Genomic DNA, 17,896 nt, shown 5'->3' on the forward strand with positions numbered 1-17,896 from the left:
AGGGATCTCAGAGATGTACTGAATTTCTCCCCTTGAGGAAGAACGTGGAGATGGTGTCTCAGATAGTTCAGTTCATCAGCTTAAATACCACAGTGACAGAGACAGTGTTAGAACCAAGGGTCTCTTTGCTCATTACCGTGTGGCCTCCCGTGTTACCATTGCTCAGAATATACCTCATTTCCTTCTTTTAGTTTTAGTTTTGGAATTAGAGATGTAAGTGCCAAGCCAACCAGAATATTTGTGGCAGAGATCAACATATTTTCTCCTTATAACAAGCAAGACCTCTGTTGGAAGTGAAATTAAAACCAGAAGTTTGTTGGGTGAGGAGGTATTAGAGCCATGGATTTAGATGGATGATCTTAATGGTTTGTGTCATCCAAGAATGAGACTTTGATATGCCGCAGGTCTCAGCTTAAATGTCGCTTCCTCAGGGAAGTCCTCTCTGACCCCTTAGACTGGGTCAGGTCCCTTGTTACGTGCACTCTTGTGCACTGTTATTTTACCTTTGACGTCCTTAGCACAGCACCCGTTAATTAATCAATTAATTGTGAGATTAATTATTGTTTGTTCTGTGTCTTCTATGCTGGACCCTATGAGAATAGGGTCCGTGCCTTATTTAGTACCTAACAGGTCCTGACACATAGTATGTATCAAAAAATGTTGTTGAATGAATAAGGAGTGCAGAAAGCACTCCTTAGCACACCTCAAAGCACACGTGCTATTTGCAGTGGTGGGTCAGGGAGTCCATTCCCAAGGATGGTGTTGGAAACATGCTGCTGAATATTTTTTCCGCTGACTTTCCTTTTATGGTTTCATATGAACCCTCCCTTTGCTATTAATAGGAAAATTAACAAATTGCTGTAAGAGCATTAATAGTTAGAAGATTTATATTGTTACTAGTGATAATGGTAACAACTTTTCATCTGTATGTTGCACTGATTTTTTTTAAATTTCACAAATTCACGTATTTAATAATTTGACCTTTATAATTATCTATTGAAAGAATTATTATTATCTAGTGAAGGCATTTTTATAATTATCTGGTGAAGCCCAAATCTCACCATTTGCAAACGAGGAAACCGAGGTACCTATGTACGATGTTTGTCCATGGTCACATCTAGATAGTGGCAGAACTGGGAATGGGGGGGGGGCCTCCTGATGCACACATTAGCTATAGCGTGTAAGCAGCTTTTCATATTTACTTGACTGCTCAGTTTTTAGCTCTTCTGCCTCTTTAAAAAGTCGGTTGTTTCACTTTTTCTTTGAAATTTGTTGGATTCCTTCTGTATTAGGAATGAGAGTCGTTTGTTGATTGTGCTATAGCTGTCTGCTTTGCCTTTTACTTAATGGTGTCTTTTGTTGACCATAAGTTTTAATGTGGTCCTATTTTTTTCGTCCTTTCCTTTATCATTTGTACTTTTTGTGTCTTCTGTAACAAATCCTTACCTACCCAGAGTCATATTCTTCTATATTTTCTTCTAAATATTTTAAAGTTTTTTACTTTTCGTGGGTTTTGAGTCCATATGGAATTTATTTTTGAAGGTGTTGTGAGGCTGGGAATCTAGTTTTAAGTTTCTTTTTTGAAATGGGTCATATGTTGTGTCAACATCACTTATTGATTAGCCCCTTCTTTTCTCCCAGATTTGTAATGCCTCCTCTGTTGCATGTCAAGTTTTTTGTTGATTTTAGTTGATTTTGTTGAATCACTTATCTCTTCCTCTTCTAAATTTCTTGCTACCTGAATCACTGTCAGAAAGCCTTGAACCTAGTGGTAAAAATCTTTCCCCTTACTATACATACACACTTTTCTGGCCTTTCACTCCTGTATGTGAAATTTATAATCATATTGTTAGTTTTTCTCCATAAAGATTTTATATATTTCTTTGATCAGCTTTATTTCTGGGTATTGTCGTTTTGGTCACATACATATTTTTTATTAAATAAATTTTGGGGTTATAACATATATGCAGAATAGTACATACATTCATTGTAAGTGGTTACAGTTCAGAGAATTCTCACAAAGTGAACACAGCCTTGTACCCATCACCCACATCAAGATATAGAACATCACTCGTACTCTGGAAGCTTCCTGCCCGTCCCTTTCGGTTGTCACCCTTTGAAAGATAACCCATTTTGGGACTTTAGCACTATGGATTAGGTTTTCCCTTTTTGAGCTCACTGTAGCTTCTTTTGTGCCTGGCTTCCTCCGGTAACAATCTGTTTGTGAGATTTGTCTATGTTGTTGCATGTAGTAGTTGTCTCTGCGTTTTTATTTATGGTATCCTAGTGAATGCTTATACCACAACTTGTGTATGCTTGTCCAGTTGATGGGTATTTGGGCTGCTTCCAGTTTTGAACTGGAAGTAAATAGTGCTACTGTGAATGTGCATGTACATGGATTTTGGTGCCCATATATATATACCTTCCTGTTGGTGTACATATACCAAGAGGTGGGATGGTCGAGTCTTTCGAGGATGTGTATATTCCCTTTCAGTACATACAGTTTTCCAGAATGGTTGTGCCAGTTTACACTCCTACCAAAGAGGTTTTAGCTTTCTCTTTGTTCCACGTACTCACGAGTGCTCAGTACACTGTCTTTTTATTTCTAGCCATTCTGATGGGTGTGTGGTTTTATCTCATTGTGGTTTTAATTTGTCATTTCTTGATGGGTGATGATGGCGAGCACCTTTACATCTGTTTTTTGGCTCTTTGTATATCCTCTTTCCAGTCTTTTGCCCATTAAAAAAAAGTCAATTGGTAGGAGTTTCAGTATATTCTAAAGATAAGACTTATGTCATATGTACGTATTGCTGATGTGCTTGCCATTTCAGTCTGTTAGTGGTGTTTTGTTTCAAGTTTTTATTTAAATTCGAGTTACTTAACATATAGTGTAATGTTGGTGTCAGGAGTAGAATTCAGTGATTCATCACTTACATTTAATTGTGTCTTTTGATGAATAGAAGTTCTTAATTTTAAGGTAGTCAATTTATTAATCTTTTCCTTTGTGGATAATGCTTTTTTTTTTTTTCGGTTTAAGAAAAATGACCCTACCTTAAGGTCATGAGTGGATCTATTGTGTTATTTTATGGAAGATTTGTTTTTTTAAATTCATATCTTTTTTAAAGATCATTCGTGCTGTTTGGTTGCTGGTGAATAGGAACCCTTTTGGTTATTATACACCGATGTGATATCTTGCAACTTAGAACTCTTTTATTATATCTATTATTTGTATATTCTTTTGAATTTTCCAGGTAATTGTGATACCCGTAAATGATGGTAGCTCTGTTTTTCCCTTTCTAATCCATATACCTTTTCTTCCTCCCCTCTCTTCCTTTCTTCCTCCCTCCCTTCTCTCTTTCTAACTGCATTGGCTAGGAACTCTAATATAGTTTGAATAAACATGACTGATGATAGTAGGCATCCTTGTTATATTTCTAACTTGTTAAGGAACACTTCTCATATGTTAACATCAAGAATTATGTTTGCTTTATTTTTCAGTAGTCTCTCTTTTAAGCAAATATCTTCTGTCCCTATTTTGTTAAGAATTTTTGTTTTGAATGGGTGTTAAGTTTTTATCAAATGCTCTTAGTGCATTTATTGAGACGATCGTCTTTTTTTTTTTTTTTTTTTTTTACTTTTTTAATCTACTAATGGGGTGACTCAACATCAGTAGCTTTTTCTGATGTTAAACCACTTTTGCATTTTTGGTATGAGCCCTGCTTGCTCCTTTTGATATATAATTTGTATGTACACTGCTTGATACATAATTTGTATGTATGTTGTTGGATTTGGTTTGCTAATATTAATTTAGGATTTTTGAGTCTCTACCTTTATGTGAGGTTAGCCTTAATGTAAGTCTCTGATATTGATGGGTATAACTTTCTAGCATTTGCTTGTCCGGTTTTGGTATCAAGACTATATTAGTCTCATGATGTGAGCTGGGAGTTCATCTTTGTCTTTCTGTCTCTCTCTCAGTGGGATGGTCTGTGTAAGACCAGGATTAATCAGTTTCTTACATGATTGTTAGAACATGCCTATGAAATCACCTGAACCTGGTATTGTGTGTGGGCAGGCTTTAAATCATAGATTCAGTTTCTTTAATGATTATGATGCTATTTAGATGTTCTCTTTTTTCTTCAGTTAATTTTAGTAAATTATGTATTTTTAGGAAATTTTTTATTATTTCTACTTTTTCAAAGTTGTTGGCATAAAGTTGTCCATAATAGTCTGTCAAAATTATTAAAATCTCTAATGTTTTTGTAACTGTCTTCTCCTTTTCTTTCTTAATATTAATTGACTTGTCTACTTCCTTTTTTTCCTCAGTTATTCTTGAAAGAAGTGTTTTCGTTTCATAAGCCTTTTAAGAAAGAGATTTTAATTTTGTTGATTTGTCATTTTTGGTTTTATTGATTTCTGCCCTTTATTGTTTATTTTCTCCCCTGTCTTTCTTTTTCTATCCTTTGAACTGGAGAGTTCATTAATTTTCAACCTTTGTTCTTTTTCCTATAAGTGTATAAAGCTATAAACTTCTATGTAAATATGTCAGGTGGCTCAAAGAAGTTTTAGATATACAGTATTATTATTATTTTAAAACACTTAAAATTTTCATTATGTGTTTTCCATTAGTTCATGACTTATTTTGAAGTGTTTAAAAATTTTCAAACATGTTTTTTGGAGAGTTAGCTTGATCCCACTGTGATCAGAGACTATGTCCTATATGATGAAGATTCTTTGATATTTATTGAGATTTGTTTTGAGGGATAGAACAAGGTCATTTTGTATACAAGTCCAAATATGCTTGAGAAGAATGTATTCTCTTACTGCTGGATGCAAGATTGTGTATATGACCATTAGATTGAGTTGGCTAATTGTATTGATCAAATTTTCTATTTTTTTTTATTTGCTCAATTTATCAGTTATGAAGGAAGGTATTTTGAATGTCTTTGTATGATTGTAGATTCATCAGTTTCTCCTTTTAATTCCATTGATCTTGACGCTACATTATGTGGTGTATTTAAGCTCAGAAGGGGAGTATCTTTCTGGTGAATTGTTTCTATTGTCATTATGAAGTGGCCTTCATTTTTTCTAAAAATGCATTTTGTCTTAAAATCTATTTTTAGATGTTGATATAGCTATCAGCCTTCTTTTGTTTAATATTTTCCAGGGTTATTTTTCCATTCATGTACATTAAACTTTCTGTAATCTTATGTTTTTGTAAAACCTCTTACGTGTTGTATATGACTAGATTTAAAAATATCTTACTGAGAATCTGTAACTTTTGTTTTTGAAATAGATGGAGTTTTTTAATGTTTATTTATTTTCGATAGAGAGAGAGAAAGCACGTACAAGGTGGGGAGGAGCAGGGAGAGAAGAGGGAGAGAGAGAATCCCAAGCAGGCTCCACACTCAGTGAGAAGCCTGACATGGGAGCTCGATCTCATGACTGTGAGATCGTGACTTGAGCTGAAATCAGGAGTTGGATGCTTAACTGACTGAGCCACTCAGGCATCCTGAGAGTCTCCAACTTTTAAGTCAAATTCTTGGTCTGTGTATATTTATTGTGATTACTGAGTATTTGTATATCTACCATTTTATTTTTTACTTTATCATAGTTTTCTTTGTTTTTCTCCTCCTTTCTATTGAATTAGCCAAATTTTTTTTTATTTCTGTTTTCTCATCTCTGCTAATTTGGAAGTTATACATTTTATTTCTTATTGTTTTGGTAGCTACCCTTAATTTCTTTTTTTTTAACTTTTTATAGAAATTAAAAGGCACCTATAGAAAAGTGCAGTTATCATAAGAAACAGCTTGGTCATTTTCACAAACTGAAAACACTTGTGTAATCAGCACCTAGATCAAAAACCAGAAATTCCCAGCATGTCAGAAGTCCCCTTTATGCTCCCTTCTAGTAATTTACCTCCTACTCCTTGTAGGTAACTATATCCTGACTTCTTTTTTTTTTTTATTTTTTTAATTTTTTTTAATGTTTATTTTTGAGAGAGAGACAGAGTGTGAGTGGGGGAGGAGCAGAGAGAGAAGGAGACACAGAATCCAAAGCAGGCTCCAGGCTCCGAGCTGTCAGTACAGAGCCCGACGTGGGGCTCGAACACACAGACTGCCAGATCATGACCTGAGCCGAAATTGGACACTTACCGACTGAGCGCCCCTGTATTCTGACTTCTAATGGCAGGATTATGTTTGTCTCTATATTCTTATATCTGGCTTCTGTGCTGCACATTCTGTATTCTAGTGTCTAGCCTCTTTGCTCAACGTTATGATTGTGAGATTTATTCTGTGTAGTTGTAGATCTTTCTTTCTCATGACTGTATACTATTTTATTCATATTATCTATCCTCATATTGATGGGCATAACTTAATTTTTTTCTTTTTGTTTTGAGAGAGAGAGAGAGTGTGAGCAGGGGAAGGGCAGAGAGAGAGAGAGAGGAAGACACAGAATCCGAAGTAGCCTCCAGGCTCTGAGCTGTCAGCACAGAGCCTGACTCGGGGCTCAAACTTAGGAACTATGAGATCATGCCTTGAGCCAAAATCAGACGCTTAACAGACTGAGCCACCCAGGCTCCCACTTAAAAATTTTAACATACATTCTTAGTTTAGAAAATCTAAAATTGAAGATACTGTTTCCATCATTTATAGCTCCTGTTGTGGCTCTTGGAAAGTATACTGTTACTGTAAATTTTGATCCTTTTTAGATAATTTTTCTTTTATCTTGGGCTCTTTTCAAGATCTCTTTGTCCTTAATTTTCTGCGTTCACAGGATGTCTAGGTATGAATTTACTTTTAGTATCCTGTTTGGAACTTGTGTTTCTGAATCTGAAGATTGTCATCTTTCATTAGTTCCAAAAATACTAAGCCATTATTCTGTTAACTTAAGGGCAGTAAGGTTTCAAGAACGGTGGTGACACAAGCCAATAAATATTTTTTTAAAAATCACTCTGCTGCTTACTGGTTGGTACTTTGGGGAACACATTTAAATGACTTGTGCTATAGATTTCTCATCTCATCTCATCTCCCTCTACAATGGGAACAGTAATAATATCTGTTCTTCCTACTTCCAAGAGCTGCTTTGATTATCTAATAGAAGAATGTACTTTAAATTGCATTGCAAATTATAATATGCTATACAAATACCACAGGAGTTAGCTCTCTGTAGATGTTTAATAAAATTTGTTGTGAATGAATCTCAATAAATACTTGAATTGTTAGCAAATAAGTGTAGGATAGTAGTAGTACTTAATATTTTTATTCTTTTTTTCCCTTGACCCACCTCCCACGAAGAAATGCAGGAATATTTGTATACTTGTGGGAGTGATCTATATACATAGAATGTAAATGAAAAATCACCATGGTGGCTTAGGCATAAAATAGAATTTTATTCAGCTCCCATTGCTGTTGATTTTTCTGAAATATGAGTCATTATTATCACCACTGGTGGTATTTAATGTCTGTAACTGCTGTTGTTCCTTTTGTCTCTACCAGCTATCAGATACTTTGCATATCCTTGTCTTAGCATTCGTTTTAAAATGAATTAATGTATTTCCTGTGTCTCCAATTAGATTGTATAGAGACAATCTAATGGAAAGTTTGTAGGTTAAAATTAGGCAGATCTGAGACCAAATCTTGGCTATACTATTTCATGATCTGGTGACATTAGGCAAGTCACTTTACCTTTCTCATCTTCTGTTTATTTTTCTAAAAAATAAGGAATTAATTTATTTATGGAGTGCATGCCATGTGGATAGTGCTCTTATAGGTGTTTGAATTACTTAATTTGTATCATAGCAACCTGGCAGTATAGATATTATCCCTGTTTTATAGGGAAGGAACCTGATACTCAGAAGAGCAGAGTAATTGCTCAAAGTCATAAAACTCGTATGCGTGATAGCCAGGATTTTCACCTGGGGTGTTTCATTATAAAGCCTGTACCTTCACTAGTACCTCAGAAAATGATTAGCATTTTCTGGGAATCCAGTGGGTAATAAACGTAGGCTATTTTGTAGGACACTGATGATGTACAGTTTTTTAGCACTTGGCATTTTTCCCTGCATTTCGTAGGCACTCCTTCCCTAATTGTTTATTGTCTCTGTTTCTGCTGCTGTTCTTGTATTCACTGATTGTTGACTTTCTAGCCAAAGGGAAAGGACAGTTCCAAACCAGAGTGAATCTTAATGCTGCCTTGGTTGAGGATATAATCAGCTTGGAAGAGGTGGATGAAGAAATGAAGTCTGTGATAGAAGCGCTCAAAGATAATTTCAATAAGACTGTCAATATAAGGACCTCACCAGGTTAGTGACTGAACCAATGTTTTGGAGAAGGGCATAGTGGAAAGATCATGGCTTTGGCAGGGCTGGGTTTCAGTCCTAGCTTTGTTACTTACTAACTGGTGACCATGGGCAGTTAACTTTACTTTTCTGGTCCTCAGTTTCCTTGTCTGATTCCCACCTTATAGCTTTGGGGTGAGTATTAAAGTCAGTGAGGTGACACATGTAATGGTTCGAGCACAGTGCCTGGCTCGTAGTTAATACTATGTTTATTTGTCCGTTCAACGATGAACTAAGTATTGTGCTGGTCCACAAGTGGTGAACAAAAGTAGGCATGGTCTTTGCTCCCATGGAATTGCACTCTCAAAAAATGGGATTTTTATTATGATTATACTATATAAGCACTTCTAGGTATTTGGTCTTACAGTAACTGACATTTTTGGTCTGATTTTGCCAATTTGTCCTATTTGGCCATTCTTATCCCTTACTGGGAACCAAGTGGCTGCAGACCTATCCATCTGAGGCATTTCTGTACCTCTGAGCTTGACCAGGAAGATTCCGTTTGGGTTAATAACTTCCTGAAAGTGGCTTTTCTAAGTGGGAAATGTCAGAACTGTCTAAGAGAACTGTTTGCAGATGTGATGGAAGAAGTGAGTTGTCAGCTAATGGTGCAGGCAGGCAGGAAAAATCCAATTGCTGTTAAATTGGCCTTTTGGAAATTGTCATCATCCTAGAGTCAAGCCTGGGACCCCCTCTGAAGGTATCTATAGGAGCTTGGGCTGCTCCCACTCACATCTTGGCTGGGATAGTTCCTAAGGAAACTAGGAAATACTTCATGAACTTGTTCTTAAGAAAACCAAATGGAAAATATACAGCTCCATTTATAAACACCAGCAGAAACATACTGAGTTTAGAGACGAGATCCTGTGTGAAATCAGAAGACCATTCCGTCATTTGTCAACCTTTGGACTGGGGCATTTCTGCCTTTGCTGACAGTAGAGCGTGCCATTCAATCTCTCCCAACTGTTTATTTTAAACTTGCTTATTATTTTAGGTATGAAACTGATAAAGTGCTTTGTCTCCCCTGTGCTTTCTGGCCTGTTAACATTCTGCAGCCGAAACCAGAGAGCAGTTTGAGAGGAGCTCAGGGAGAAATGTGATACTTAAAATTAGCCAGCAAGCTCCACTCTTGTTGAACTTAAAAAGATGATGGGCCTGGAAAGGGGTTGGGAGTGTAATTTGTTAAATGTTAACCTCTGTGAAAATGAGGGGCAGGAATGAGGCTGAGGGAGATTCTCGCTGGGGACAGATTGAGGGAAAAGGATTTGATGCATTATGTTGATATGGATTTAGGGAATGGGAACCACCACAATTGCATACTGAAAAGCCCATGTTGCGACTTCTGTGGCAAAGGATCTTATGGCAAATCAGGAAGGCTGAGTTAAGATCCATTTTCAAAAGGCCTCCCGTTGGTATTTCCTTTTTGCCTCCTTCTCTTCAGGGTTATGTTTGTGTAACGTTCTCTCTAGAACTTGGGGCCATGAAGAGACTGGGTGAAACTGAACTTAGCCAGTCTTTTCTGTGCCATATTCTTCCATATCCTCTTTCACTACTATCTGAGCCAGCAGGCACTTTTCCTTTCACACCTCTGTCTGTCTACCAGTAATTTCTATCTCCAAGGTAGTTGATTGCTTTTTTTAAAAATTATTTTTGTAATATGAAATTTATTGTCAGATTGGTTTCCATACAACACCCAGTGCTCATCCCAACAGGTGCCCTCCTCAATGCCCATCACCCCCCCCTCCCTCCCACTCCCCACCAACCCTCAGTTTGTTCTCAGTTTTTAAGAGTTTCTTATGGTTTGGCTCCCTCCCTCTCTTAACTTTTTTTTTTTCCTTCCCCTCCCCCATGGTCTTCTGTTGATTGCTTTTAATAGTTGTCTAAGATACAAATTTATCCATGTATTTGTTCTTGCCCTCTTCCATTCATCCATCCATCTGTACACTGATGTATTCACCAAAACATTATTGAGCACTTATTCCGTGCTGATTGAGTAGGTGCTGTAGATACAGAGAGAAAGGACGTTGTTCCCAGCTTCCAAGAGCCTGGAGCCTAATGTGAAGAGATCAACAAGTAAACCAACATGGATAAAACCAGATAGCAAAGCAGAGTGGTGAAGAACTTGGCTGTAGAGTTGTCCAGACCTGGGTTTGAATTTAGGCTCCATTATTAAGAACTGTTGTGACCTTGGACAAGTTACTGTCTGGTCCTCCGTTTCCTCATCTGTAAAATAGTGGGACTATCTCATAGAGTTGTGATAACGAAAGCAAAAGAAATTATAGAGAGCATTTAGCATGGTGTCTTGTGCATAGGAAGTGTTCAGCAAATCTGGTTATCATCATTATAGAAGGGTGCATGGGGTCCTAGGGAGCTCATAAGGGGGTTTGTTATCCAGCCTAGAAGGTCAGATAAGATTTCTGAGATTGGAGGCTATTATAGCTGAGTGTTAAAGAATGAGCTGGAGTTATCTGAGCAGAGAAGGACATTCTCAATGGAAAGAACAATATATGCTCAGAATCCTGAGGCAAGAAAGAGCAGACTGTATTAGAGAAATTGTAAGTAGTTTAGCTTGGTTAAAATACAGGAGAAAGTCAAGAAGTAGTAACGGTTAACATTTACTGGGCACTCGTATATGCCAGTTACAAGTGCCTTCCAGAGACTTTCATAACAACCCGATGAGGTAGGTACAATTTGTATGCCCCATTTACAGAGATCAGGAAACAGGTGTCTAAAGGTTTAGGGGATTTGCCTAGGGTCACATAATCAGGAGGGGGCAGAGCTGGTATTTGAACCCAGGTCATTGGTCTTCAGAATTGTGGAGATTTTTACCATTATACCTCCTGGACTTTTCCAGATTGAAGCCAGTGTTGTCAACAACCTCCTCTCCTGTGATGACATTGAATCTGGTTGAATACTTCACATCAGATCTTGGGGTCTTAATAAAGTACTGCACTGCATTATTCTTACAATGGTATGCTGGGACAATTCCCAGTTTGCCTAAGAGGACCCCTCCCCCACTTTTTCTTTGTGTCTCAGAATGAGCCATTTATGATTGGCTACGCTGGTTGACGGTAGGGAAGTCCTAGTTCTGACAACACTTCAGAGCCCTTTCCGGCATGTGACACTGCTGCTCCTGTGACAGCCCCTTGAACAGTTTTGCCACATTGATAAGGGATCACTGAATATTAGTTGAATCTGAATTAGGTAGGGACTTAGATGTGGGGCTGTTAAGGTCTTTCTGAGTTCTAAGACTCTGTGACTTTTCTTTTAGGATCCCTTGATCATATCACTGTGGTAACTGCTGATGGGAAGCTTGCTTTAAACCAGATTGGCCAGATCTCCATGAAGTCTCCACAGCTGATTTTGGTGAATATGGCCAGCTTCCCAGAGGTAAGGTGGCTTTTGCCAAAGGGACCTCTTCGTGATCTCTTTTGGAATGGAGGAGGCTAGGTCAAGTCAGGAAGAAGTAGTCCCTCCAGCTTGGGATGGAACAAGAGAGAAGGCACAATAAAGGGAACTTAATGATAAGGAAAAACTCTCTTCTTGTTTCAAAATTCCTTTTTTGTTAAACTCAAGCACTAAAAGGCCAGGCAAGTAACTTGAATACTGAAACTGGCTCCATCTAAGGAACATAATAGTGGCGATACAGTGATTGGCGCTTAGCCAAATGGAAGGGGCTGGGGTAAGCGGGAGAGCCTGCACCCGGTCTGAAGGGAGCAGCCTCTGCCCAGCTCCTGCTGATCATTGCCAGGCAGAAGTTAAACCTGGTAATCAGTGTTATCAGACGCTAAGGTTTTTATTTCTAGAATAAGCCAGTAACTCACATTTTTATATAAGATCTTTCCTAAATGTTGGTAACAAATTCACTTTTTTTTTTTTTTTAAAGACTGTGAGACAAAGTGTATTAATGGGCCAGATTTGGGCTATGGGCCCCCAGTTTGTGACCTTTGCATTAGTATTGGGAGCAGACCTTCAGGAATTCATATTCCTTTCAAACTGGTCCATTGCAGAATTGGACAGAGCACAGAGCCTCCAGGGCTGGAAGGTGGATTGCATTAGATCATCACAGCCTTGAGGCTATGATTTTAAGTCTAGTTGAGGAAGACAAATGGGCTTTTCCTTATTGTTCCAGTGGATTGGGAATTGACCTGGACTGGGAGTCCTGGGGAACCTGGGACCCGGTCCCATCTCTACTGTTTGACCTCCATTTTATCATCTGTTAACATGGGGTAGAGGAATCTGAAGTCTCTTCCTGTTCCGATGGTCTCTATCAATACTTCTCTCCCAAAGACCAAAGTGGAACCTGTTGGATTTGACAAACTGGGTTAGAGACATGAGGAGGGAAATCCCTTGCTGTGAACAAACTGTTTCAAATCAGAAGGCTGCTGTAGCTAATGTGCCAGGCACACTTGTGTGGGGCTGTTCTGTTTTCCATACTGCAGCCAGAGTGGACTTTTAAAAATATGTATTGGATTATATCATTCCCATGCTTTAAATTTATCAGTGGCTCCGTAGTCTTTTGGAAAAAAGTTATTTTGGCCTAGAAGGCTTTGCCTTATGGGGGCACCTGGGTGGCTCGGTCGGTTAAGTGTCCAACTTCAGCTCAGGTCATGATCTCACAGTCCGTGAGTTCAAGCCCCACGTCGGGCTCTGGGCTGACAGCTCAGAGCCTGGAACGTGCTTCGGATTCTGTGTCTTCCTCTCTCTCTGCCCCTACCCCGCTCGTGCTCTGTCTCTCTTTCTCTCTCTCAAAAATAAATAACATTAAAAAAAAAAAAAAAAGGCTTTGCCTTCTGATATGGCCCTGGTCTGCCTCTAATCTCTGCAGTCTAATGCCACTGTCATCCCTGTACACCGGTCTAGGCACACTGGCCTTTCAGTTCCTCAAATGCGCCATACCTTTGCATCCCCAGGAGTTACGCATATGCTGTTGCCTTTGCTTGGAACACTCTTGCATGTCTAATTGTTATTCCTACTTTGGATCATAGCCTAAATGTCACTTTTTCAGGGACACCTTCCCTAATCTGCTCAATCTCAATTATTCATCCACACTGGCCTCTCTTACATAGCACGTTCTTTTTCTTCATCACACTTCTCATTAACAGTTACACATTTATTTCCATCTTTATTTTCCATCTCCTTTCCATTAGATTGTAAGCTTGGAAGGTAGAAATTGTATCTAACTTGTTCCTTGCGTCCAGCACCCCTCACGCTGCCTGGCACACGGAAGCACTCAGTAGATTTTCCTCAAGTGGATGAATACTTGTCGTTAGATTGATGGAAGGAAGGCACTCTTTCCTGGTGTCACTGAGAAGCAGAGAAATGGATGAAAAGAGAATTGTCAACTCTTTCCCATGCTGGCTCCCTCTAAATGGCTGAGGCCTTCTGCCTTGTTCATCTGATCCCATAGGCACCGTGGGCCAATTTAGGGAATAGCCTCCTAATTACACAGCTTGAAGACCTCATCAGGCAGATTGCTTTTCAGAGCCAGCCACTTCTGTTATTAAATAGCAAATGGCATTCACAGAAGAAGCACCTGATTGGCCACCAGAGCATCTTATGAGGCAGGAGGAGGTATTAACAGCTTAATTTTTTCTTAGGAAGTTGGAGTATATCTTCATTTTTTTACCAAAGTATCTCTGCCATCTTCCTAAGTTGAAATTCTGTGAGTTTTGAAAAGAAAAATCTTCATAATCATCTCAGTAGAGAGGTTCTTTGCAAGGACAGAGTGAGGAAGTGTGACTTACATTGTCTTTTGAATTCCTTTATCTCATCTGGTGCATATATTAAACAAATAGCTCTAACTAAACATTTCCTTCCTCTAGTTTAGAAACTGTCCATAGACTACCCAGGTTCATAGCTTGAAAATGCTGAGCTAATCCCCTCTGTGTTTATGTAATTCCTTTATGTCTCACATGCGGTTGGCTTTCTTTCCAAACCTGAGCATTTCTGTGTCGTGGCGTAGTGACACGATGCAGATTTACATGCATAATCTTTTCAAACGCACTGCAGACAGAACACTGTGTTGCATTTGTTTAACACGTGTCCTGCTTGATGAATGATACACACAGTTGCTGCCTTCCATAAACTTGCCTGCAGCTAGAGTTAATGATGGGAAAGAAAAGAAGGGAGTAAAAAACCACAGCTTGATTTGAACAAGGCAAATGAAAAAAAAAAAAATTCCACAGCCTCCACGATTGCTCTTGTGGAAGGAAGAAAGCTAATGTGTACTGAGTGTCTGCTGTGTTGCCAGGCTTTGCTTTTTCATATTTTGTTTAGTGATCAACACAGGTACTTTCTAAAATGAAGCAGTATTTATTCCATTTTATAGATGAGGCTCAGAGAAGTAAAATATCTTCCCCAGGTTCACACTGTTAGGATAGAGTCAAGATTTGAGCACAGGTCTGACACTAAAGCCTGTGCTTTTGCCATTCCTGCATTAATTCAACAAACTAGGAAACAAAAATAAAACCCCCCACAAATATTTACTGAGTTTCTGTGAGTTATTAGGTTCTCTTTGAGGTGTTGGGAATTTGTCGATGATTAAGACAGACAGGGTTCCTGCCTTCATAGACCTTACATTCTAGGGACTCATTGGGATATAAAGAAAATGGAGGGCCACTAATTAAAATGGCCCCAGCAAAGTTGACTTGAACCCAGATTGTCAAAGTGCTTGTTCGCCTGTCCAAGAAAATTTTGTCATTTTTATCCTTTAACATAGATTAGCTTAAGAATCACAATAGCAGACATTGCTAATTGGTTATGGCACTCTTTCTTGCCTGACCCTAGATGGAGTCTATGAGCTTTCTTGACACAGTACTCCAAGCAGCTCCAACTAGTTGGTCAGTGTTGCTGTTTGAGAATAGCCTATTTGTCCTGAGGTGCTGATTAGCATCCCTTCAGTAAGGGGATACAGCCTGAGATGGAAATGCAATAGAAATACGTGCCTTTTTGTCTGAACAATGAGTTTCAGAAGTCGTTTTGGGAAAATAACTGTAATTCCCTGAGTTTCTGTATCCTACCATATCAAATGAAAATATACATGTTGAGAATATTTTAGAAGAACTGACCTAGAAGCCAGTTCATTAATCCACTGATTCAACATGCATTTACTGAGCACTTTCCATGTACCCAGCACTGTAATTCTACTGGAAGGATATACATATTGAGGGATAGTTCTGCCCAGCTTGGAAGCCGCAGTGGGTGTTCCCATGCCTCTGGGGGAAAGTTGTCTGGAAAGACTGGGGCAGACGGTGAAGGGAGTTGGTGGCGGTGAGATGCTACAGTTGAGTTCTCTGTCATTCAGAAGCTTCAGGAGAGGAGGATTTAGAGACTTGAGATCAGGCCACTTCTTCAAAGTGGAGGTTCTCCCTTTATTGCTAACTTTAGAAATGATTCATTTTATTAAGGAAAATGGCAGCCCTCTTGGCGGAGGAAAATTTCATTTCTTTATCCATCTCTTTTACTTACCTTCACCATTCCCTTTATATACCAGACCAATTCCACATTATTTTTGTCTGTTTAAAAAAAGTTAAACTCCACATGCTATGATTACTGAATACATTGGAAGGAAATACAAGGTAACGTCATTGGATGGAGGGTTGAGGCACCTGAGATCTCCTCCCGACTCTGCCGGTAACCAGAAGTATGGTGGGCAAGATCCTCATTCCACCGCCCTTGGCTCTCAGGGAAGACCGGATATGTGTGTAGGGTCCCTGTGTACATAGGAAGGGACTGAACTACATTACGTCGGAGATCCCCGCTAGCTCCAACAGTCTGTGGTGGTCAGGAGTACCGTTTGAAGAATTTACTGTTTGAAGCAATGGTCACACTGTGTTCCATTCTGTGACAGCCTCCCAAAGGGATGATTCTTCTGCATGTGGACTTGCAGTTTGTCTTTTTTGACCTTATGGCAGTACCTTAGGTCCTTGTAGAATTAAGGTCATGTCAAGATGAAATGGATAAGCTTTTTAGGCACTCCCTCAAAAACCAAAACAAAACAGGAGTGCAACAAACCCCATTCATTAAACCACAAAGTCTAGGGAGGAACTCAGGGCCAACAATTGTCCCTGTGAATCCAAGTGAAGTACACCAGCTGTGGCCAAACCTAAAAGTCTTTGAAAATGTCGGAGGCCTTCTTTTCTTGAATTCCACATTGCCGTGCCAATGAAAGTGTCTTCCATCCACACTGCTTTATCTTGTCCTTTAGAATTTCGTAGCAGGTATAGTTACATTGCTTGAGGTGAAGTGAAGCACGTTGGGAAATCCATATACCTTGTGCCGCCTGGCACAGTAGAGAGCAAGGCTGTATCAGAGAAGACCCTGAAGGATGTCACACGGGACAACAGTGCGTCAGCTGACTGATGACATCAGCTCAGCCTTGTTTGCAGGATTTGCGCATTCTTACCTTTATAGAATAAGTTTAGATGATAACGCCCCTTGCCTGGGTGTTACTGTGTGCCAGGCACAGAACAAGATGCATCGTTCATGTTACCTCATTTACTCCTCCGGGAGATACAGGTACCGTGTGCTCTCAGATTACAACGTGGAGACCTCAGGTCGAGATTGTTGCCCAGGGTCACATGGTTGGCAGAGCAAGGATTTGGGCTGAGATCTTTCTGGCTCCAAAGCCCAGGCTTTTGACTGGTGTACCATACTGCCTTTCCTGGAGCACAGACCAGCAGAGACTCACTGCTCAAGCCAAAACACGAGTGAGGTCGGTGTGAGTGTAGATGCGAAGGAGTTAAATTTATTTACTCATTCCAAATCGGCACTGGTATATTTTGAGTGTAAAATGTCAACTGGAATTTTTAATGTATAAAATCTTTCATCTGTCCTTACACCAATCTTTGTACAGACCAGCCCCCCTCCCTTGAGGATTTATTGTGGTTTTGATCTGTGTTGCCTCAAACCGTTGAAATCTTTTCAAAGAAGCAGAGCTGTTTTCTTTTTATTTTTTCCTCCTCTTTGCTTTTCTTCCCTCCCGCAGTACACTGGTACCAGGAGTGGACGTAGTTTGCTATTCAGCTTGATCAAAGCACTCTACACCAATGTAACTTCCTGATCTTACTGGTAACAGAACTAAATGTTTCCATGTTCTGCCAAGATGGGTTGCCAGTTATCGACAGAGGGCTTGCATCTGGTAATAATTATTTACTAATTCTGTTTACCTTTTGATCTGGTTTTCAGTGTACAGCTGCAGCTATCAAGGCTATAAGAGAAAGTGGAATGAATCTGAACCCAGAAGTGGAAGGGACGCTAATTCGGGTGCCCATTCCTAAGTAAGTTTGGTTCAAATTCACATCTTCTGATGCAGTGGGGCAGTTGTCCTCGGAAGGAAACCAACAGGCCAAGATACTGTTAGGCCCGTAGCATTTTTTTTTTTTTTTTAATTTTTTTTTTTAACGTTTATTTATTTTTGAGACAGAGAGAGACAGAGCATGAATGGGGGAGGGTCAGAGAGAGAGGGAGACACAGAATCCGAAACAGGCTCCAGGCTCTGAGCAGTCAGCACAGAGCCTGACGTGGGGCTTGAACTCACGGACCACGAGATCACGA

General features: G+C 39.3%; 1 protein-coding gene across 3 annotated transcripts in view; it reads left to right on the top strand.

The window, feature by feature from the left end:
* MRRF (mitochondrial ribosome recycling factor) overlaps positions 1–17,896 on the top strand; it is a 56,780-nt gene that overhangs the window by 5,150 nt on the left and 33,734 nt on the right. For 2 of the 3 annotated variants that reach the window (XM_049628241.1, XM_049628260.1), the window contains exons 3-5: positions 8,147–8,302; positions 11,610–11,728; positions 17,528–17,619. In XM_049628241.1, the coding sequence (XP_049484198.1) occupies positions 8,147–8,302; positions 11,610–11,728; positions 17,528–17,619 (367 nt within the window). The remainder of the gene's footprint in view (positions 1–8,146; positions 8,303–11,609; positions 11,729–17,527; positions 17,620–17,896) is intronic. The other variant, XM_049628252.1, reaches the window with a different exon arrangement.

The sequence above is a fragment of the Panthera uncia genome, chromosome D4, assembly GCF_023721935.1.
Source record: "Panthera uncia isolate 11264 chromosome D4, Puncia_PCG_1.0, whole genome shotgun sequence".
Lineage (NCBI taxonomy): Eukaryota > Metazoa > Chordata > Mammalia > Carnivora > Felidae > Panthera > Panthera uncia.